A 24,838-nucleotide genomic window follows, 5' to 3' on the forward strand; every position below is an offset into this window, starting at 1 on the left:
ATTCATACAAATACTATTTTCAACCGTTCTTCAAACTTTAGACCGTTCAAATTCCATATACTATTACATCAGTTATTTATTCTAAACCTATTACTTAACGTACATTCCTATAATAATACAAGCTGACCCTACGCGACCCGATGACGTCACGTTGCCTAGCAACCGTCGAGAGAAAAGAGAAAATAAAAGTGAAACGTGAGAGCTCGCGGTATCGATGTATTGCCGTCATAACAATCACTTGGGTACAGATTGAATGGAGCATAGTACTTTGTAAGGGGAAAATTGTGGTTTTCTATGTAAAATACTCTTTGTTTATGTTTGTTTAGTTACTTAAATGACGTTAAATGTAGATAAGAAGTATATTAGGTTATTCAGGAGTTTGAGTGTGTTTGTGTGAATTTGTAACTGCATAATCTCGATATTATAGTCATCTAAAACGGGCCTTAAATGCGACGACTTTTTTAAGCTTATGATAACCTTTTCGTTATAAGATATTTGTCATTTTAGACCAATTGCAAAGATCTTGTATAACTACTACTCTTTTAGTTTTTCATTGAACAAGATCTCCTGTTGAAAAGTCTTCGATCCTAAAACTAATACAGCCATTTAAAATATTGCCTATTCTCCAGAAAATAAAATGAAACAATTTCAACTAAAACCCATTTCTTTTTCTTACAACATAATACAGAATCACGTAAACAAAATACAACCTGCCATAAAATATTACTCAACAGTAACCCTACACTACAAAATTACAACGATACCCATCACCATTGAGAACAAAACGAAACATTAATACCGCAATTATGATTGTACACCAAAACAATGAACCTTAGGTAACGAACAACTACTAAATAATTACTTCAGACGACTTCCTCAAGATTCATAATAAAGCATAATAATTTAATTATTAATTGTTACAAATTTACAAGAGGGCGATGACCCCATTTTGTAACGTAACGTAAGTGTGTAATAATCTTGTAACGGTTGGCAATTTTTTTGTTAGAGATGTTGACTGGTGATACAATTTGATAGATGAGTTGTGGCCGCAGGTCGAAATCTCTTCATTGTTGTTTGTAACCTGCGTTTTAGTCATGTTTTGGGCCAGTGGATAGATGTAAAGCTGTCAGAATGCTGGTAGAAATTTGTGATTTCTAGGTCAGGAATTCTCTGGTAGATTGACAGTTACTGATGTTTTCAAAATCAAATTGAATGCTTAAGAAAGTATATACATGTGTTTGTTATGACGGTCGTATTTATGCGATAATCGAACTAATAAAAGGCTAGGAACTAATAAAAGTAGAACTAATAACTTTTCCAGGCACTCTTATTAACAGAGCCTAAATAACATTGAACTTGCTCCCTCGTCGCTCCTATCTCGTGAATTTAACTTGAGAATGATAAAAAAGTTCTTAGTAGTGTTACTACCGTAGACAGATTTTTTCTATGTAGAAGTTCCTAAGTCTTTTCCAATAGACTGAAATGATACATATCGAGATGCTACAAAATGATTGCTACACATAAAATATGAGACATTAGTTCAGGCTTGCGTTAATGTCTAGACCTTGTTATTTATATAATTTAAACATCATCTATATGTTGCAACATTCGCCGCGGGTGCATTCCGTATCAATCTTCATCTGCAAATGTTCAAAGGTCAATCAAGGCCATAAACCTGTCACTATGATCTTTATTTAAAGAAGTTATATTCTTAAAGATTTTTGAGTATTCACTGTCAATGGTCGAAAGTCTAAAACCCTAAGGCAACACAGCAATGTCTTTTTAATTATGTAGTGGGATATTACAGCAAGCTGGACTTAAGGCTATACACATATACCTACCTTATTTTATACTCGTAGGTTTAATATTATTTTAATTTTATGGTATTTCTGTATTTTAAAACCCTAGTATCACCTACATCTTTGACCTGGCTACATTTCCCGGGATAAGCTTTTAACCCTTCCATAAAAAGATCTCTCATAAAAAGGCTCTAAGTCCATTATCCTTTAATAAAAAGTTTAGTTTTATTTCGGTACAGTTATCACTCACCTTCTGATCGCTTCATTTGTTTTTTCAGTTTTACATTCAGAATAATATCAGGAGGAGGCTACACCAAATTCCCCTATCAAATAGATTAAACATACATACCACGTATTCTCCGTTTAGTAAGTTTTTATTATATTATTTTGATCGATAGTTATTGTATCGTCTGCATGCATTGTGCATTTCGTGTCATTTATAAATCGTCAAAAGCCTGAAGGTATAACAAATGTCAACAAGGTAATTAAATTGATTATAACGAATATAGATTAAAAGATGAAACGTATAATTTAAGAATTTCTAGAACTTTAGACACTATTTCCTGTAGTCTTGTTCGGTTATATTGTTTTTTAGCTCAAAGCAGACTTGAAACCCGAAGAATTAAATTGAACAGTAAAATATTTTGCTAGCTAGTATTTACGCAGTAGTCGCATAAACTTGTATAAAAGAAGTGTATTAGTATTACTGATCTATACGTATGAATAAAATGTCAAAGTTTCATAAAGACAGAAGCATTCGTTCCTATAGTAATTTGTTTACGTGGGAAATTAAGAATTAGTGGCTTACTCCATAGTCGTTCTAGGTCAAGATTTAAGCCCTTAATGCCCAAAGAGGGATCTATGTGATGTGTATAGAGTTCCGTTTGTGTATTTGTGTAATTTGATTGTCTGTGTACTAATGTATTTGTGTATCCATGTATTTGTGCATCTGTGTCTATTTGTATAAGTACTTGGGCACTTGTGTAACTGTAAGTACTTTGAAGTAACTAACTTTTAAATCTCAAATTCGAATTTATTTATTTTTCAGAGTATACAATAATATTATGTTTACAGCGGTCCCTGCACTAAGCTCGTGCCTTGTATCGCAGGGGAAACATAATCTCTCTTTGTTAGGTTATAAAAAAACTATAATATTTCAAGATAATAAATCACATTTTTAAACACACCTATGCAAATAAAATTCCTATAAACAACTTGGCTTTCATCTTCAAGAGATAGGGTATATGATTTCTCTTGTTATGGAAATATGCACGTATCATAAATAACAAGTGTGTCAGCTGTCACGTACATTTCTGTATGATTTATAGAATGTTCTATAGAACGTGCATTATAAATCTGGCTAATTAATGAACAAAGTGAGATTGGTCTATACAGTTACGTTATTAGAAATACAAAAAACTAAAGGCTTCAATTAGGTAAATCTATACTAATATTATAAAGCTGAAGAGTTTGTTTGTTTGTTTGATTGTTTGTTTGTTTGAAAGCGCTAATCTCAGGAACTACTGGTCCGATTTGAAAAATTCTTTCAGTGTTTGATAGTCCATTTATCGAGGAAGGCTATAGGCTATATATCATCACGCTACTACCAATAGGAGCAGAGTACGGGTGAAAAATTACAAAAACGGGGACAATTGGCCATAGTTAAACGGAAACGATCCAACCCACACAGACGTAGTTTCGAGATATTTAACTTTTAAGTTCAGATCACTAACTTTGGGGACTAACTCAGGACTATAACTTCATGGTGGGTTTGAATTTTACTTGGATTGTTTTCGTGATATTAAAATTTTAACTTCAAGGAGTGTTTTGGTATACATAACTCATTTTACCCATAGTGTGGGTTGCTATCCTTTCCGTTTAACTATGGCCAATTTTGACCCATTCTCTCTTATGTGACGCAAGCGAAGTTGCGCGGGTCTGCTAGTATTAAATATTTTACTCTTGCCTCGAAAACAAACTTGTAAAGTTAGACATTAATAGTTTAAATATTATAAACCTTAAACTTCAATACATATAAGCAGTAGCACGATTCTGTACAGTCGGTACTTTCGAGTATCAAGAGTTTGACATTTAAAATGTACTGCAAAAATAGTTTCTACGACGCCCACTAGAGGCGCTGAACCGATTGTCGTACAACATTTTTCGACAGCTAAGCGGTTGTCGGTAGTCGATAGTGGTAGAGAATCGAGGTTCAGTTTTCAGGATGACTAACGTTTTCACATTTTTGCGTTCGAAAGGTTGAGTTGTTAGTAGCGTCTACTTTATAAATCATATTTTAAGACTTTGTCATGGACTAAGAAGTAACAAATACTTATCATAAAATGTTATATTCTAGGCCTTTTCCATTTAAACAATTTAACGGTTCATAACTCTAGTAGGTATATTTTAATCTCGATATTATAAAAATACCGTTTAAAAATTTTTAATTCTGAAACATCAACGGTTCGTTTACCTTATTTGATAAAACCGTGGGTTTATACTACAGCTATACCCAAAAACAGATCAAAATATTTGTGTTACAAGTGTCTGTGCCAATTACCATATTAGTGATACATTCTAGTGTTAGCTGCGATAAAAGAATCCATTTAAGAACTAATTGGTTTAGTTAATTAAATTAGGTACAGAAGTCTATTAAAACAAAGATGAAGGTAGAAAACATATCATTCTTGTTGATCACTTAGGTTTCAACATTCAAATTGTTGTTTCGGGTCTGATTGTACTTGACGTTTGTTGTTTATAAAATCAGTGTAAAGATTTTCTTTATTATGTTTGAAAATAATTCAATAAGTTTGTTATTTTAAAGTAAGAACTGTCAAAAATAAGGAGTTCTTTTAAATAAGACGGTAGACTGTCAGTGTAAATAGGTTTATTTTTCGGTAACTGTGTAAAGGTGTTTAATTAAATACACCGCGACACAAGAGCAATTATTAGTGCGGGAGTTATTTTATTAAATATAATGTGATCAGTTTTGTTTTGATTATGGGGGTACTAGTAGAATCTGGTGCTCAGGTCATCTTATATATACGTAATGAGTACGGCCAAGTAGCTACGATTGAGTGTCAAAAAAATGTTGGTGTTTTTATAAGTTAAGAGTGTTTGTTGCATCTTTTCCTTTAAAAAATAAACATCAAGCGACAACGAAAGCATGAGTTAAAACATGAATAATGATTAAACTAGAAAAAGAACTGACTTTCACAGTGTTCTTATAAATCTATTAATATCACAAATTTCTCTAAATGGTCATTCAATTCAGATGCATGCATTTCAATAATAAGAATATAGCTTTAGAACGCGTGTTCTGTCTTTCTGTGTGGAAAGAGTTTGTGTGAACTTGAATTTATTCCATAAATGGATTGCTTAGTGGCGTTAGATTTGAAAGTCCCCGTGCTTTGAAGGGTACCTAAAAAGTCAGTTCCGTTGATGTCAATTGTTTTTATGGTATATTTATACCTACATTAATTGTGTGTTGTATAATTTATTTTAATTTTAAGGGTGATACTTTTTATTTTGAAGCTAAAAGTCAATTTCTTAATATAGTTCCTCTACTAGATAAGGTTCTCTTTCCGATTGAGCCGATTAATAAATTTTATCATCTCTCAGCATCATTTGAAAAATTGACAAAGAACTCTCATTCGCATTGAAGATACAAAAAATACGAATGATTTACAAAAATACAAAGTTATTTTTTATATTATTAATATAGTTATTATTAAAAATAGCTGACCCGCGCAACTTCGCGTGCGTCACCTAAGAGAATGTGTCAAAATTTTCTCCGTTTTTGTAACATTTTTCGTTGCTACTCCGCTCCCTAATGGCCGTAGCGTGATGTTATATAGCCTATAGCCTCCTCGATAAATGGGCTATCTAACACCGAAAGAATTTTTCAAATCGGACCAGTAGTTCCTGAGATTAGCGCGTTCAAACAAACAAACAAACAAACAAACAAACTCTTCAGCTTTATAATATTAGTATAGATATATCGTATGCAACTGGTGATCTCGATGAAACGCGTCTAGTATTTAACGATTTCGAAAGTTTGTATGGAGGTCAGTGCGGGTCGTCTTGCTTGTTGTTTTTACAAATCATCGCTGTTTAGATGATGATTGTAGGCGGTTCTAGAAATAAATGCGTTATGCAATTGTTTTATATAGGCTGAAATAATGTACCTGTTTGTTAGGCTCGTCTGGATTTTGAGGCCTATGCACCCAGGTTTTGTAAGACATATGATATCTTTTGGGGCTTATAAACAATCAATCAAATCCATATTATTTGTAATTAAATTATTTCCTCATAGAACTGTTTCACACTTGTCTAGAAAATGACGGTATTTTAAGAAAACTGTTTACTAAAGTGTACCTTCCTAAGACCCAAGTTTACGAGGAGTGCTTTAACATTTTGGACAATTTAATGATGATTATAGATGAAGAAATGGATGGTTCGTCGATTTTCCAACTGCAAAACAAAGTGTGTGTTTGTTTACTTTTTGTTTTAACTGCATCAGAAATAGTTTTACGTTATTTGCAATTCAGTCTGCCTACTAATAAAAAAATCTATTATTTATAACCTTTAAATTGAGCAATAATTAACTATTGATGTTTAATTTACTATTCGTCAAAAAAAATATTTCGTAATTTCCTTTGTCAAACAGTAATGATGTAATCAGATTCAAATAACCTTTACCTCTACAAGTCAACATCCAATCCATTGCCGCATTACTAAAGTCATATATCTTCTTCCACAGTGCCAACACAGCGATGGACAACGATGTGACGCCTGTATACCTGGCCGCGCAGGAAGGTCACCTCGCCGTGCTGAAGTACCTCGTGCTGGAGGCTGGAGGGCGACTGGACGCCAGAGCACGTGATGGCATGCTGCCTATACACGCAGCCGCGCAAACAGGCTGCTTGGATTGCGTGAAATGGATGGTGAGTTATTTATTTATGTCGTAATCTTATATCTGGCTGGATTTCTTCCGAGATGTGCAAGGTAGTTAAGTGGTCCGCGAAGAATACTAGAATATAATTAGATTAGATTATCGACTTCTCTCTCTTTTTTCTCTGAGACATGTCTGATAGAAACACGGCCTTAGAGGGGTAAAAGACGCTGATGATGGCTAAAAGGATATTTAAGTAATTTGCGATTTTGTCTTAAATGTGTATTACCAAAATTACAGGTACGATATTGATTTTTGTCTTCGCCGATTTTACACACAATGCGACTTATAAATTTTACGTAGTTTAAGAAACTTTTATAGATTCATGCTTATAGATTTAGGAATAACAAGCTGTCGTAGTAGCAAAAGCAAGTAAACCACTAACAAGACCAATAACACTACCATTACAAACCATGAATTGCAATAATCCAATTTGTAAAAATTCCATCAATCATGTAGAAAAACTAGAAATCATTCCAGGAAGAAGGAATTTCTCGCATAATACGAGATGATCGGACTTCAAACGTTGGACATTTGCCGTCGATAGGTAATGTGCGCGTGACCAACTCACGTTTCCTCTAGTTTAAATGATCTCTCGAGGTCGTTCACCTTAGTTTTCACTTGTCTAACCACGTGTGAGGTTTGTAGCGAGATCTATTTTATACTCGATTGGATTTATTTCCGAATGCGATTACTGAGAATATAATTTGTGCTTGTTTTATGGATTCTGGACTGTTTTTGTTATTTTTGGATTCTTATATACGGCAAGATACGATTCGTAAACAAAATTGTAAAGTAAATTGTCACAAAATACTGTCTTTTTACACCAGGTTTAACAGATTCGCAAACATAGTTCGCAGTTGAAAATAAATGTCACTATATAGAGACTAGCTGACCCTGCAAACGTTGTTTTGCCATGTAAATAAAAAAATATATATTGTCACTTAGGGGTATGAAAAATAGATGTTGGCCGATTTTCAGACCTACTCAATATGCTCACAAAATTTCATGAGAATCGGTCAAGCCGTTTCGGAGGAGTATGGCAACGAAAACTTTTTTTTGTTCACAAAAAAAGGGGATCTCCCCTTGAACACACACAAAAAATTTCATCAAAATCGGTCCAGTCGTTTAAGAGAAGTTCAGTGACATACACACTTACAGAAGAATTATATATATAAAGATGTTATTAAATAAACGCCCAATGTAGACACACATTGAAAAACATGTCTTAAACATACAAACAAACGCTTGACGGCTAGACCATAATTTGTAGACATGTTTAGTCACATGAGAGACATATTACCTTACTACCTATACTTCTAGCTCACAAGGTCATAAGAAACAGTAACATCCAATTAGAAAGATGGATGTTCTTCGAAGTCGTTATCGTTGGAACTTAACAGGTGAATGGGTCAGTTATGTTAAGTAATGTTCAATAATGATACATCACTTAGCCTCTAGCTACTTTACTAAAGCTATATGCTACAGCAGATAGATACAGATAGCAAGATTTTAAAACTTTAAAAATACTTCGTTTTGAAAGTCTACAAAAATACGCGGCAATCAGATTCATGAACAGGAAAAACCAATTTGGAATTCACCAATTTTAATCTTGTTTACGAATCCTACTAATCTAATCGAAAACATTTTTAAATTAATCGAAATTTCTTCATTTCAAAAAGACACTTTTACATTTTGAAACATACACATTATTGGCCAATATAAATACCTAATTTCTATAATGCTACAAAATAGCCTTTAAGAGTGCAACACAAAGATGTTTTGCAAACCGTATTTCAAGGCCGATTTTCTAGATAACATAAGTTGAAACCAGTTCTAGACTTTCATTTGAATATAGCCTAAAGCTGTTTGCTAGAAATTGTTGGCTTATGTTTTTTATGGTCTTATGCTGCAAGTTAGATAGTTTGTTGAGTTCTGTATGTTTACGATTTCTTTTGTTGTTTGTTTGTATATAGTGTTGCTTAGGTAACTTGAAAATTAGTGTATTTTATGTTGCTTTAGCTGTAGGATAGATAGTTGGACAATGATAGTAAAATAGTCAGTAGCAGAGGCTTATCGCATTATTGTTAATATTATAAAAAAATAAGGCGAAACCGGCTTTACGTTTCAAAGAAGTTTTAAAACTGACCTGTATAGGACAAGATTGCAAATAGCATAAATTATGCTTCTGTAAATTAAATCCCAATCCAGACCCTAAATGTAGGTAGTTTTTGTGTATTGGTTAGAAGTCGAAAATCTAACAATAAATATATAAGTGACTTCAACGGTGATATTACATAAGTGTTTGAGCGAATGTTCATACAAAAAATAGGCCCGATCTAGAAGCTGGGCATATTATACATTTTCGAACTCTTCAACGCAAAATCTACCCTTTTAAATGCCAGGAAACGATATTTCACACATTACAATATTTATAAAACAGCCTCAATTTTATCTATCAATGAATACTAAATGTTTTAATAAATTCTAGCTTTTAAAATATGCATTACTTTCATCAGCTGTTGTTGAGAAAATAAATGCTAATCTTATAGGTGTGGTTTATGCAAAGAGGATGCATTTATTCATCCAATTATAATATTCGCATATAAAAAAAATATAATAAAGTGCAATGGAAATGTTGTTCGGTTAACTAAGCTTCGGATAGTATGTTTATCCCCATTTTTACCAATTAAGATATCTGTTATAATTAGCTTCGTGCATGACACAAAATAAGTTGTCTTTGCAAAACATTTTTTCAGGCAGATAGTCTATAAAAAAGTTTTTTTAAACACCCTGTACTGTCTCATTGTTGGGCAAACATTTCCCTCAAAAATAAGTGCTTAAGAGCTTTTAATCGTTTTTTTTTTAATCGATATATTTTACTATTTTACTAAGCAAATATAAATCTCCGATCAAAAAGCTACATTTTGAAGGCTGTATTACTCAACATTCAGTTAAAGCAAATTAACGACCATAACAAAATGGGTCTTTCACACCATAACCAAGGTGCTAATACTTGCAATTTTATTACAAAAGCACTTGGTGTTATCGCGTGCGGAACCCTAACATTGTTTTATTGCAATATTTATGTTGTTAGAAGCAGTCTGGTGAAATCTTATCGCTTTATTTCAATGAGTTTGTATGTAAACTTGGATTGTGGTAATGTGGAATGTTGTAAATGGTAGCTGTTTTGTGGTTGATCTTAGAGTAAAATATTGTACGGAGAGGTGGTTTTCTAGAAGGCATCTTTAGTGAATAGAAGCATGTCTAGTTGGTGTATTATGCATGATACAACTTAAATTGTAAATAAGGCGAGTCTATTGCCCCTTGCCTTATAATAGTATGTGTAAAACCACCGACCTGTTGCTATTGAATCGTATGTGTTTGTGATGGTTTATTGAATACGCATAACTCAGTAATTTCTGCATCATTAAACCCAGCCGTTTAATCTCAGGATTAAAGTCCACCACCATGGCCAAATTGGGAAAACTTTGCATGTCTTTAAAACTATTTAAAGTACTATGTAGTCATGCAGTCCAAGACCATAAACATAAGCATTTCTAGAAGAAAATTGTCGATTAAACTAATTGTTAATCATCTTATCTTATAGATAGTAGAACGCGGCGTGGACCCGAACGCCCGTGACGGCGACGGAGCCACTCCCTTACACTTCGCGGCATCCCGCGGTCACCTCAGCACGGTGCGCTGGCTGCTGCGTCACGGCGCCCGCCTCCATCTCGACCGACACGGCAAGAGCCCCATCAATGATGCCGCCGAGAATCATCATCTTGAGGTAAGGAACTGATATCTAAGAATCAAACTTATTGTAGAACTTTAGGATTTCTGATGATGATATGATACTGACAAATTGAATGGCATTTCATACGTAGGTCAGCTCCATAAGTCGCTTTACACCTTCATATTTTAAAACCTCTTTGTTACCAAATGTTAATAAATACATGAACAGAATCAGGTAGAATTAGTTGGAATTAATCATTTCAGTCACCGTCAGATGTTTTCTCGGTTGAATAATATGCAATACTACAAATATAGGGTTTCGAAAGATTGAATATGTTCAGCGACTTTGGAGCTGACTGTCCATTCAAGCAAAGTTTTAGTTAGTGCCTCGATGATGATAAAACAATATTTATATACGGTTTTAACTCAAATTCAATGAAGGAAATGAATAGTATATGTACTACTATACTACTCCCTGCAGCACATATCCATCTTACATGCATAGGATTTTCTAATTGCAACATTTCTACCCGCTTTTTGAGGTTTGGTTATATCTCCTATTAATGGGGATATGTATTGAAATCCCTTTAGTATTCTTTCATAGAACTACATTTTCATTATTTCCATACATTTTATACTAATTGATAGGCGTTATTGCTTACCTATGTATTCAGCTGGTTAGCACATAATGCATTTGAAATGCAAAACTACATGGCATTTGATCCTTGCAACACTGCTTCTAGAAAGCATGAATCTTTTCATATTCAGGATTTACAAGTGTTACAAGCAATAAATATGTAAATAGTTACGCAGTACACATATCATATTTATTCATAATCTGTGGTTTTAGTCAGCTACCTACTGATATTTTGAGTTAGGTAATTGGATCAATAGCTATCTGTTAATTGAATAAAAAAAACGAGCTTATGCTTATGGTAGCGACACTGCCTTATTTTCGTAGAAAATAGTAGTATGTCCTTCCCAGGAATATGAATTTTCAACCACCCTGTCAAAAAATACAAATTGATTGGGAATTTTATCGTAAAATCAGAACAAAGACATCTACTTACATATAACGATACGAGTTAAACTTTCCCATTGAGAATAAATAGTGTGTAAAACCAAAATATGTGTTTGGCCTGGGAATCAAATCCGCAACCCTCACGCAGTCTGGTAACTACAGTTACGCCACAGACGTCAGACCATTTTAATAGTATCTACTATTCCACTTATTGAACGGAGCGTTTAAGTGATTATAAACGCACGTAATAAGTTTAGGCTGATGTTGTCACAAAATTAGTCATAGAAAACTGGTTTAAACAATATTGACATAAAGAAACACTAACCAGTAGCACAATTCTCAACAGTCGGTACTATCGAGAACCCAGAGTTTGACATTTAGAATGTACCTACTGTAAAAATAGTTCTTTCGGAGCCCGCTAGAGGTGCTGACCAGATTGTCATACAAAATTTCTTGATAGCTAGCCGATTGTGTAAAGTCGATAGTAGTAAAGAATAACGATACTGTAGCCCGATTTTCTATCACTATCGACTACCGATAACCGGCTAGCTATCCAATATTTTAATATGAAAATCGAATCAGCGCCTCTAGTGAGCGGCGTAGGGACTATTTTTGCAGTACATTCGAAATGTCAAATTCTCGATACTCGTTAGAATGGACTGTAGAGAATCACGCTTTAGATAAAAAAAATGTATTTTTCTGTGATTATGTATAAATATATTAAATAAAACTACACATTTTGTGCGTGACTTGTTTTTACGTAAACGTATTACGAAGCTCTCTATTGTTAAAACACTACTTTTCCCGTGTACTTATGATATAAGTGCTAAATATATTAATATAATTATAAGTGATATATGTTATAGTCATTAACATTGTAATTTATTAATTTAGTGAACTTATGTTCGTGTTATGATATAATTTTCTAATTACATATTGTTCAAAACCAAAGCAAAAAAAATCAAGTAAATCGACACATTTGTACATAATGCAGCTTTTTATTATTAAAGAATTACTTAAATCGGATAAGTAGTTTGTGAGATAAACGCATTGAAACAAACATCTTAATCTTGGAAATGCAGGACCGAAAAATAATGGAGAATAATAGTTTTTCTACAGTCGATACTAGCGAGTATCGAGAGTTTGACATTTCAAATGTTAAACATAGTTCTCTTGGTGACCGTTAGAGGCGCCGATTAGATATTCATACAAAATTTCTCGAAAGCTAGGCGGTAGCGTGATTTTGTACCACTATCGACTAACGACAACCCGCTAGTTTAAGCTAAATTTTGTATGAAATCCCAATCAGTGCCACTAACGAGCGCCGCAGGAACTATTTTTGCAGTAGGTCCATTTTAAATATCAAACTCGCGATACACGATAGTACAGACTGTAACGCTATTCTCTACCACTATTGACTAATTTTGTATGAAAACCCGATCAGCGCCTCTAGCGGGCATCTTAAGAACTATTTTTGCAGTACATTTTGAAATGCCAATTTAATACAAAGTGAAGAGATTCGCACTACGGTCGTCGATAGTGGTAGAGAACCGCGCAGAACGATGTCAGATTCTATCAACACGTTATACAAGACGGGAAACTAGGAAAAGCGAATGAAAAGCGCAAACAAAGAGTATAATTAATACTTACAGTGGAACACGACATAATTGTAGTGTAATTACTTTGATGCTTGTAACGTGCTTTCTATGCCTTATGTGGTGTAATAGAATTGTAGTACTGGGTATAATGTGAAGTACTGTGGTAACTGATTTTGATGTTGAGTTCAGAATAATGTAGGTTAGTAGGTTTTTATTTAAACCTACTTTTATTTATTTGTAGATAAATATGCAACATTAAAGTATTCAATTAATTTCATTACACTTTTCAATTAAACGAAAGTACTAAGTGCATTTCAAGTTGTTATGTATTGTTTTGTTTCGTAGCTTTAATATTAAAGGCGTTCAAATACGCAAAACTTGTTCCGTAGTTTTCCCATTGTCATTTTTGCCACTTCTTCCCATATTCGTGTTGAAATAAAAAGTTTGTTCTGCCGGACTAGTCGATTAATTACAAGAGCACATTCTTAAAACTATATATAATTTTGTAAATGCCTATTATTTTTTGAGCAGTGTGCACTGATTATCCTGTAGTCTGTAGACCAACGCCATCTACACTAGCATCCAATATATGAATACACCAATTTCATATGTTAAGATTATTTGAAAAGATTCACATTTTTTACACAAAACTCTTTTCTGCCAAGATTTTCAATAGATCCTCGTACACAAATCTCTATTCTCCTTCAATGAATTACAACAAACAAAACTACAATGCCCTAAATAACCTCAATCTGTACACAAAAGATCTAAAAATAAGCCTATTACATAAGGGCTTACACCAATCAGGTAATAGAATAATGGCAACAATTTTATTCAAACACATCACTTTCTACATGAGCAAGATCACGTTTTGAAAGTATCATTTCACTGGTCACACTTCGGTGGCTTGATTTCGGCGCGTGCGTTTATTAATTACTATCACTCTTAATACGGGTCGGTATCACGGAAATTTTTGACTGAAGATGGGTAGAAATTATTTCACTTATCTTATCATCTTATCACGTTGACTGCCTCCTTGGCGCAGTGGTTTAGGTCGCCACACCGATACCACTATGTCGGGAGGTCATGGGTTCGATTCCCACACGGAACAATTATTTGTGCGGTCCACAAATGATTGTTTTGGGTCTGGTTGTGCTTTGTGTCCGTTGTTTGTATGTTTGTAAAAGTCCCCGCGACACAAGAGCAATGCTTAGTGCGGGAGTTGTCTTAAAAAAAATCGTATCTCAGTTGACAGCTAGTTTACGTCAAATTGATGGTCACTATTAATTACATTGCTGCTTTGATGTAACGTGTTAATCACTATAATCTAAGGGAGAAAACAATGTACAGCATAGTGGCTTTCAAATAGTCGTCAACTGAAATACGTGATGGTCCCCTGATGCTGGTATTACCCTAATTAAGGTAATTGTTTGGTATTGGGTAAATTATATCGAAAAAATTTCCCGACTGCCTTAGTGACGCGGTCGTTAATGTATCCGGCTGTTGATCAGGAGGCCCCGGGTTCGTTCCTGCAACAGTCTCGGTGTTTTATATACTGATACCCTGGGTATAGTTTTTGAAGACACTTTTCTCCTGGGCATAGAACCCAGGACCCCGTGATCAACAGTCGAATAAATTACCGACTGCGTCACTAAGGCAGTCGGTAGATATTTTTTTATTTACTGCTGATCATCTATATTAATATTATAAAGCTGAAGAGTTTGTTTGTTTGTTTGAACGCGCTAATCTCAGGAACTACTGGACCGATTTGAAAAATTCTTTCAGTGTTAGATAGCCCATTTATCGAGGAAGGTTATAGGCTATATATCATCACGCTACGACCAATAGGAATATAATGAACCATCGCCTCTTATGTGACGCAAGCGAAGTTGCGCGGGTCAGCTAGTGTAAGATAAATTCTCAGAACGTGATGACACATAAAGCTCTCTAGAATTAGGGTAAAAGTTTGTTGTAACTTAAATATCAATTGTTTATAAAACATTCTTAAGAAATTGAGTGCATTTTCACAACCTATTTGTCATAGATCTAATACAGAGGGAAAACTAAAGAAAAATATTACATTTGCAACTTTGTAGATTAGTAATCTGATGCTGTGTAGTTTCCATTTCATTTTCCTTAATTAAAATTGGGTAATATCTAATTAGTATTAATGATATGTTAAGCATGTTTTGATTTCGCAGTCACAGATTACGAGGTGTGTTAATTGTATGTAAATTCAATGAAAGTTATAGTCTTACTTACCTAAATACTTTTGTTAGGAAAAGTGGGAATTAATGAGCTTTGGTTCACGCACTAGGGGGCGCCACATGCCAAAAGATTGGGGTTACTTGTTTACGACGAAACAAAAAAGGAAAAAAAAATAATTTAAAAAGGATTGAGCAAAGTTGACTGAACAATCGAAACGTATGCCAGAACATTGGGTCATTTATTGGCCAAGGAAACATACATATGTATAAGTACAAAATAGGATAATACTTACTTCAGGCGAGTGCTCAAAAAAACAGTGAGAACTTCGGAAAGAGGTAACAAACCTTTGTTGTTGGAATCTAATCAACGAAACCACGACAGATACTTTAAGTATTTAAAAATACTGGTTAAATAGACGTTACATAGTTACATAAAAGACGCAATATATCTGTAACATTTACGTAATTTTAACTAATACATATTAAATCACTAATCGTAACTTACGTATAAAAAATGTACGGTATTTTAACGGTTCTAAGCAGTCGTTCTGCGACCCAATCGGAAATGGATTATTTATGCTAAAATCCGCCATTACGAGAGTAAAAGTTTGGTTTTTTAGACTTCCTGGGCTAGACGGGGATTCGATCTGCTCTCACTTTAGTTAAAACCCAATTTGAAATTAATGATTCAATATAAATATAATATTTCGCGGTTCATTATAACTTTATTGTTAAAAATTTTGAATTGTAAAATCGCACGACGCAATTGAAATTCTTGGCTACTTTTGCAGGAAATGGATTATAATGGAAGGTAGATTCATATTGTCAAGACTTCAATTTCCGTTAATTAAAAAGCAGCGGGTAGCAATGAACTGTCTACAACGCAATTTCCATGCTCTGGGTGATGCAGATTTCTGTACTGAACAGAGCGTTATAATTTACCTACCTTTATATAGTGATCCACTAAAATAAACTTCCGATTTAGTAACTAATTTCTGTAGCTTCTTCTTTCAATGCAAACTACATAGTATACATTTGAATGCAGGAATGGTCGCTCAGATTTTTTTTTTCATATTTTGATGGCCGTCACATGGCTTTTGTAAGTCGTAATGTGATGTTAAATTATCTACATAAAGTTTCTCATAAAATAATAAAAAGAAATAAAGCCGACTTTAATTTCGTACATTCACCCGTTAATACAAACAAAAACTAACAATTTCAGTTTCTATAATATCAATCTTATTTTTCTTTCTCTCGTTTTCCCATATATTTTCCACTACATTGTCAAGGGTCACCGCTGTTAGTACTGAACAATGCACAACATGCACATTTCCTGAAATGATTTCATCACGAGTGCTTTGGTCACACGTTGTGTTGGGGTCAATGTCATGTGTAACACAATGGAGAATTTACATTGTAAGCGTATCAGCTGTTTCTGTCTGCGTTTGGAAATATAGTTTGATAAATCAGGTTTCAGAGGGAGTTTTACCGACTAGTGTTAGATTTGTTTTTACATTACTTTATAATAAACGATATTGTTTCTCATGTCTTTCGATAAAAAAGAGACGAGAACAAGAACATGTTTTATATAGTAACTCTATATTTACTACATAGAAAAAGGCAACAACTTTTAGCTGAATTTTACTTAAACTTGTGTATAAATAAGAACTAATAAACAATTTTACTCGATTAAGCCTTCATTTTTACCCTAAATGTTGGCTGGATCAACTGAAACTCTGGGCTTTTTTAAAAGGCGTATGTGAACACCTATCTATCACTCGGTTTTAACTTCTATCCTATTAAAAACAAATACTTGTATACACTTTTAAGTAGTAGATTACTAATACTGTTCTATAACGATGTTTATTTTCTTTCACAGTGTCTGAACGTGCTGGTGGCTGCAGGCGCGGCAGGGGCGGACAACAAACAGCTCTCCGCATACAAGGCGATCCACTCCTGCGCATGCGCGCCGGGAGAGGCAAGAGTAAGTATAATAGATCCATAAAATTTTCTTTGATTATGTCAAAACTCAATGCCTTATCCCTCCTTCCTTGGGGAGGAGACCCTTGCCCAGCGGTGGCACCAGTAATGAGTAAAAGAAATGCTAAAACTGGTTGGGTGTTGGTTAATACATTCAACTTTGTTTATCTATGAATTCATATGGTTTTGGCCGGCGACTATGTTCTAGTGGAAACTTTCCTCGAATATTTTTTGACATGTAACGTAATAGGATGTGTAATTAAACCAAGTTTTGTATTTGTTTACACCTAGACCTACAAAATTCTTAACTTTAGAATAGAATAAATTATGATTCCTACATTTCCATATCCTCTATCACTAATTCTTTATTCTATGCGGAAGTAAACGTCTTCCATAAATTATGTTCTTAAATCAATGACTTAACTAATCTTGCTCTTCGGAAGGTTTCTTATGTAATGTTTTCCTTCGATTACATACTGACATACATACCAAAGTTATTTCTTTATAATTCCTATAATTATTCATATTCATTCCTAAGCTATATTATTATGTTAATTAGATATATTTGCAATAATCGCAGACACAATATTTCACATTTAGAAAGTATTTGTGGTCATCTAATTTGTTATTGAATGTTGGCAAATTTTTTTTATAATTTCGAAAATCTGCTTTTTCAATTTATAATGTAGCTTCATATTTTTGTCTGCGAATCTAAAATACAGATTTTAAATTGACACTTACAACCTCAGTACCTACATACCTAGCGAGTACCTTTGTTTTCTGAGCAATTGTAAACGCTATGTGCCATTTCCGAGTTGGGCAACGTAATATTAAAATTTTCTCAATTCCGTTGAAAATTTGAAAACACAGGTAGGTCAGAAGTTACGTGCTTGGTATTTTTGTTATGAGATTGCCTTCTATTACTGAAACAAACATTGTAAATGGCATAAAATAGATGTGTTTTGTAACACCTTCGAGTATAACGAGATGAAAATTAACAACACAGTTTCACCATTAGTAGAATTGTGCACTGGGCATGGCGATTCACTAAAGTTTTTTTCTTGATCTAATTCCAGTGTGCTCTACCAAACTGCATCAACGCAAACGGCACTCGCTCCCCCTTCTACCTGCACGCACCGGAGCGGGAGCGACGCAACTCCGTGCAGGAGCGCCGAGGGTCTCTGCCGTCCACCGTGGGGTCCATCAGCTCGGCCAGGTCGGGGCCCGCTGACGGGTTGTACGTGAACCCCATGCAGCGCGGCACCTCCGCCAGTGTCACACATCATAGCTCTTCGGGAGAGGAGAGTTCAGGTAAATAGAATCATCGATACATTTTTCAGAAGCGTTTATAAAATGTCTACTTATAAAGTATAGACAGAATGTAATTAGGAATGATAACTGAAAGTCTTAAGAACACATAAGAGGAAGAAGTTATGGATCTCAATTATCTGCATATGTCAGACAGCTTTGCTATGTATCCGACCTCAGAAGCACGTATCTATTAATCGGTCTTAACAATATCATGTCTAAATACGTAGGCATAGAACAGTAGTTCGGATGGAAATCAAAAAAATGATTTTAAAATTTAAGAACTACATCATGACACCTATGCCTCGATTCTCTATTACTATCGACTACCGACAACCGAACTGTCATCGAGAAATTTTGTATGAAAATCTGATCAGCGCCTCTGGCGGGTGTCGTAGGAAACATTTTGGCAGTACATTCTAAATGTCAAAATTTCGATAGCTAGCCGGTTGTCGGTACTCGATACTTGTACGGAATCGAGGTACTAATTCACTTCGTATAGTAGCAACTTACCTAGAGGTTTCCATGAAATCATGACGGTCTTGTCAATTTTAAAAAACATCAAAAACGTAAATAAATAAGAAGCTCGAAACAAAATTAATTCACAACAACATAACCGACCTACAGCAACGAAATGGAAACTTGTCATAAAGCGTTTTTGCTTTCCAATAAGAGATTAGAGCGAATGAAAGTAAAACCGGATCTCTTACGTAGTGCAAGGTCGTAACTATAAGAAAACGTCATTACTAACTGGTTTATGGTGTTAGATACAGTGAACTTATGTGATAAACTTGTACGCATGCTTGTGAGTTGAACAAGCATGTGGTTGTATGCATTATTTGTGGTATAAGCATGCGCAGTTTAATCAAATGACACGGTGAATTTTGAAAGACTTTGGTGTGCTTAAGTTGAAAGTTGCTTTTTATATACAAAATGTCTTCAATGCACCGAAGAACTGGACGCGTTGCCTCTAAAACGCGGTCGATAATGTATCCAACTGCTGATTCGGGTTCGATTACCGGGTCGCGCGGAGTGCTGTTGGTGTTTTATATTATTTTGTCAATGTATATGTTAGTATACATTGACATAATAATACACACAGTCGTGATCTTTGTATGTATTTCAATTTTAATCGAAAGTACATATAATTTTTATTGGCATTATAAGTCGAAACCTTAGTCAAGCGGCTCAAGAAGCATGTCGATTATTACGCATCATTCGTAATACAAAACGTAATAAGATTCACAAAATATTACCAAACTTCACAGTATCATTATATCGCAAAATTTCAACTCATACGCAATTGTGCACATAACTGGGCAGGATTACCGGATTGGTCATAGGCGTGAAAAATCGAGCGATGCTAACAAGCAAACGACGGAAGTGACATGCTAGGAAGCGCATGCGCACCTTTAGGTAATGATACACCCCATTAGTCAGTTGCTTTCCCGCCGCCGTCGCGAACGCACGTGTCGACAGTTAGTTCTGTCTAATTGTAAAATGGATGCGGTTAAAAGATCTGTGATACAAGAATGGGTTGATGTGATTGATCTAGATTATGGTGTGTTTGTTTTATTTTACTTGTGAAAAAAAATCAGAGTGTTTGAGAAAATTTTCAATATATTTTTGTTGTATCCCTTTCTTTACAATATTACCAATATAATGAGTCACACCAATGATTTTTGTTATAAGCATATTTAAAAACTAGGTACTTCAAGGATAAAAAATCTGTTTTTATTTTTTTCGTATCTTCAAAAATGACCGAGATATTAAACGTCAAAGTATGGCCTTCGCGCCAAACTCCGGCGAAGCGGCCGCACGGACGTGTGACGTCATCTTACGACACTGCTATTTCGTTAGTACTTGCCGATACCTACATAGGCTCGTTGTCTCTCGCGGTTTCGCTTTAAATCATTTGTTTTGCTTATAGTGGACAAACAAAATGGTTAGAAAATATTGTATTGTTCCTATGTGTACTAAGTCCAGTGAAAAAACACCCCAAAAAATGTTTTTTTCTGTACTATGTACCTAAACTGTTTTATATTTTTGCAAGAGACACCTAATCTAAAACTTAAAGCCCGGTTCAGATAATGTCAAGCGCAAATGTTAAATAGAAGTTTATTGCCTTTTGAACACTTCCTCAAGATCAAGATGCCATATCATGTTCATACCTAGCTAGCAATGAACTTCTACTAAACAGTGGATAGGTACTATTTAATGAGCAGTTCAATGACCTCACAGGCGGCGGCGAGCCGAGCGCGGCGGTTGAGTTGGCGTTGGTTTTTTGTTTTGAAAATTGTTGTAGTTGTATTAAATCTAATAATATCAAAATTAAATTGTTTAATTAAAAGTTCTCATTACACACCCAATCATATAAGACATCCTACAGAGTAGATTCATGCATTCATATGATAGCCATAAACCTGACTAAAATTAGAGGCAGGGTGACAATTTTTTTTTTATAATATTATATTAAAGCTATGTTTTCCAAATTTACACTTGGTAGGTACGTAACACTCATTATTTGTAATGCCAGTTGTAACAAACTTTCAATTTTATTGTTAACTACACACAATAATATTATTAGTAATTTAGTAGTATACGAGTTCAACTTTCTTTACCTGGGTCTAGTTGATGATTGTGTGCGTGACGATCGAGATCGAGGATATCTTAGTGGAGGCTTATTTTACAAAAAACACGATGATTAAATTTATAACACATACACATACACAGACTCTTTAAATATTAAATGCAAATCACTTTTCAAGTCAAAACTCCGCATCACCCGCAGTCGAACAAGCGTGTCTATCGCGTCGTGACGTCAGCGCATAGCGCGCGAAGCAACGCAAATTTAAAAATGCAGTGAAACTTTATAACGCTGTAACTTCGGTAATTTTGACCCGATTTTCATAAAACAAAAACTATTATTATCAGCATAAGTACACAAATTTAATGCAGTATGTTTAATAGTCATATTTTGATGTGCTGGTGTGACTCATTGTAAAAAATGCAATCTACATAATTAAATAAGGTCTAATATAAACGTGATTCTTTAAGTACATCACCACCACTATAGTTATGAATATGACATTTTAAAATACAGTAAATTCGCAACTTCATCATAGTTCATGATAATAATATTATGCTAAAAACCAAACAAAAACTATGTAGAGTACCTACCTATATATAAAGGTATTTATAGATCTGAATTGTAATATTTGTGGTGGTTGTATCAAAATGCGGTCAAGTAACTACCTAATAATAATCAAAACCCGAAAGACAATTCTTTAAGAAGACATTATTAGTAGGAAATTCACTGCAACATTTTAATTCCATGTTTATTCCCCGCATAATCCTAAATATACAGAATTAAAGAACTTTTACGCAACGTAAGTAGATGTTGTCCGGTTGACTAAACAGCAAAGGAGTAAAGAAAATACGCACTGGCACATAAATAACTATGATTAACGTGAAATATGAGGAAGTTACGCACACCACACGTTCCTATTATGTGTTCTAACGAATATTTAACACCTGGTGTTTTTCTTTTCTTATAGCTTTTCAGTTTAACTCTTTTCAATAGCTGGCTTGAGCATTTGATTATGTCTTTCAACTGTACAATTACCAAAAACTATTTATATTATAAATAATTCTCATTATAAATTAATTACAGTCAGCAAAGTTAAATATAGGAAAAATATATTTTGCCATCCCTCGTAGCAAAGAGTCACTTTAATTGACAGAAACCATATGTAGTGAATTCTTTTGATGACAACAATTCAACTGTATCTGTTGTAAATTATTCAAAGAGCTGACATTGGAAACGATAAACAACACAATAATATTACTATGCAAACGTGTATTTAGAGCGATAAAGGGTCAGTAGCTAGCGATTCTCTACCACTACCGACTTTCGACAACCGGCTAGCTATCGAGAAATTTTGTGTAACAATCTGATCAGCGCCTCTAACGGGCGTCGTAGGAACTATTTTGGTAGTACATTTTAAACGTCAACCTTTTGATACTTGACAGTACCGGCTATAGAGAATCGCGCTACTGAGTGCAAATATATGTATCCTTTGGTGCATTCCATGTGGGAAGCAAGTAGCAGCTTACCCTCTTATTCATAAAAAACATAATAAGTTATGAAAGACTTATAAAGAGTTTTGTTTCTTTCACTCCTTAGCGAAATGAAAAAGAGAAAACATATTTTAGTAGTGTTTTAACTAAAATAGGTTTATAGTGCGTTTATGAAAAGAGGATAAATGTATCAAATCCCTTCAAAAATCTAAGTATCGTGTTTTTCCCCAGCCTGTTCAGCATCAGACGCTGACACAGGCACCGCAGGCGGCTGGTTCCTGCACAACAACGCGAGCTCGGGCGCGCCGGCCGCGTTGTACCAGCGCGTGAGAGACCTGTTCCACACGCGCTCGCCTGGGCCCAGGGTCCCGGCTGAAGGACAAGAGGCTCCAGCTATGACTGGTGAGTGAAAAACTAAGTTATAGAAAATTAGATTTGATTTTGTAACCTTTATGAATGTGTTACCCATCAATACCCAGGTGTTAAACAAGTTTTAGATATACTAGGAGTTAAAAAAGTGTTGAGGTGTCATGTCTGTGCCACCATCAGTCTTCAAATGTAATTAGGAAATAGTTTGTATGCAATTTATGTTTTTGCATTTTCATTACGGGATTACACCTAAATTAAAAAATCATTTGATCTAGAACACTAGTAACAAACAAACGCTCTATATTTCAAGAAGATGTTCGTATTCACATCAACTTAGTTTGAAATCGGAAAATGTGATTTAAAATGTTACTGTTCAATCATCAAAAACATTTTTGAGAGATATATGGTAGCGTCACATCCTACCAATAGGCTGCCTTACAAAATACACACAGCACTTACCACAAGGTCTCATCATTTTCAAACTATAATTTAGTTAGATACGTCACATTATTCTCCAGGATCGAGACAATCTGAGGAGCCAGAAGACTCCATAATGACTGGTAAGATGAGAACCGCTGCTTCGCAAATATTCCTGCAGCTTCTCATTAAGCTTTATCATCTTCATTTGTGACTATTTCATACAGGCTTGAGACTTCTTCGTCTTCAAATTTCATCTCAGATCAAGCAGTCCAACAGTATTACTTTAAACCCTATTTTTTTTATAGCTGCTTTCTTATAGTTATATTAGAAAAAAATATCAAGCTTCAATCAAAATGTACTCACGCTTTGCAATCATCGAAAGCTAAGCGTTAAACATATTTACTCCATTAGGCAAAACACTTTTCTTTGTCAGCCTGTAATTGCATAGTGAACGGCTTCGTACACAACAACCTAAACTTGAAAACACGGAAACTTAAACAATAAACGTGCTTACATCATACTCCTCACTTAGTATCATTTAAAATCTTAGCATCTTCTGGGTAAAATACCAGTTTTTAAGCAGCTTGTATCTTCAACTTTCTCATCCCTTCATAATCATCTTCATCATATTCACTATAACGTTATTTTTGTAGTAAAAGCAGAGATCCACGGGTCTGCGGAAGCAACGACTGCGCAGGAGCAGTCAGACAGCGACAGCGGCGCGGAGGCGACGAGACGCGACCATCACTATGAAGACATTTACTTGCCGCGGGAGGAACACCCAAGGCGAAGGTATGACCATTATTTTATTTTTCTTATGAAGTATTTATTGAGGGCATGCAAAGTCCCCAAACCGCACTTGGCCAGCGTGGCGAACTCAAGGCCTAACCCCCCTCCCTAGCTTAGGAGGAGACCCTAGCCCTGCAGTGGGACAGTAATGGGTACCAAAAAAAAAAGAGAAGTATTTATGCTCGTGAATAAGCAAAATGTTTTCTGCTAGAAATAAGATCTGGTTTCCAAACAGCTCAGTCCTGTACGACATCTATCAAAATGAATTGATGCAGTAGTGGTCATCATTATGCATATTGACTGCAAATTCCCACGTGAAAAAAGTATTTGTGTGAGCTACAATAGCTTAGTTTGGGTTTAGATGCACCATACATGCTATGGTGAATATGCTAAAAACTGCTACAAGACAAGGTTGACATGATAATGTTTGTGCAATAGGAGCAGTTCACGTGACTCGGGAAGTCACAGTCGTCCGGGAAGCGCCGCGCTTGTGGTGGACTACAACGCCAAAGATAATACTGACACGTGAGTTTCATTCTATTAAACAACTGCAGAAATTAATCCCCTCAAAAACA

At 34.8% G+C, this 24,838-nt stretch overlaps 1 protein-coding gene across 12 annotated transcripts in view; it reads left to right on the forward strand.

Moving 5' to 3' along the window:
• Positions 1-24,838, forward strand: part of f (espin protein forked) — a 136,873-nt gene that overhangs the window by 91,558 nt on the left and 20,477 nt on the right. For 9 of the 12 annotated variants that reach the window (XM_076124678.1, XM_076124681.1, XM_076124675.1 and 6 more), the window contains 8 exons: positions 6,562-6,745; positions 10,364-10,546; positions 17,197-17,301; positions 18,374-18,608; positions 22,917-23,087; positions 23,573-23,614; positions 24,128-24,266; positions 24,702-24,788. In XM_076124678.1, coding sequence (XP_075980793.1) covers positions 6,562-6,745; positions 10,364-10,546; positions 17,197-17,301; positions 18,374-18,608; positions 22,917-23,087; positions 23,573-23,614; positions 24,128-24,266; positions 24,702-24,788 — 1,146 coding nt within the window. The remainder of the gene's footprint in view (positions 1-6,561; positions 6,746-10,363; positions 10,547-17,196; positions 17,302-18,373; positions 18,609-22,916; positions 23,088-23,572; positions 23,615-24,127; positions 24,267-24,701; positions 24,789-24,838) is intronic. The other 3 variants (XM_076124680.1, XM_076124673.1, XM_076124674.1) reach the window with 1 other exon arrangement.

The sequence above is a fragment of the Anticarsia gemmatalis genome, chromosome 16 (assembly GCF_050436995.1).
Source record: "Anticarsia gemmatalis isolate Benzon Research Colony breed Stoneville strain chromosome 16, ilAntGemm2 primary, whole genome shotgun sequence".
In the NCBI taxonomy this organism is placed as follows: domain Eukaryota; kingdom Metazoa; phylum Arthropoda; class Insecta; order Lepidoptera; family Erebidae; genus Anticarsia; species Anticarsia gemmatalis.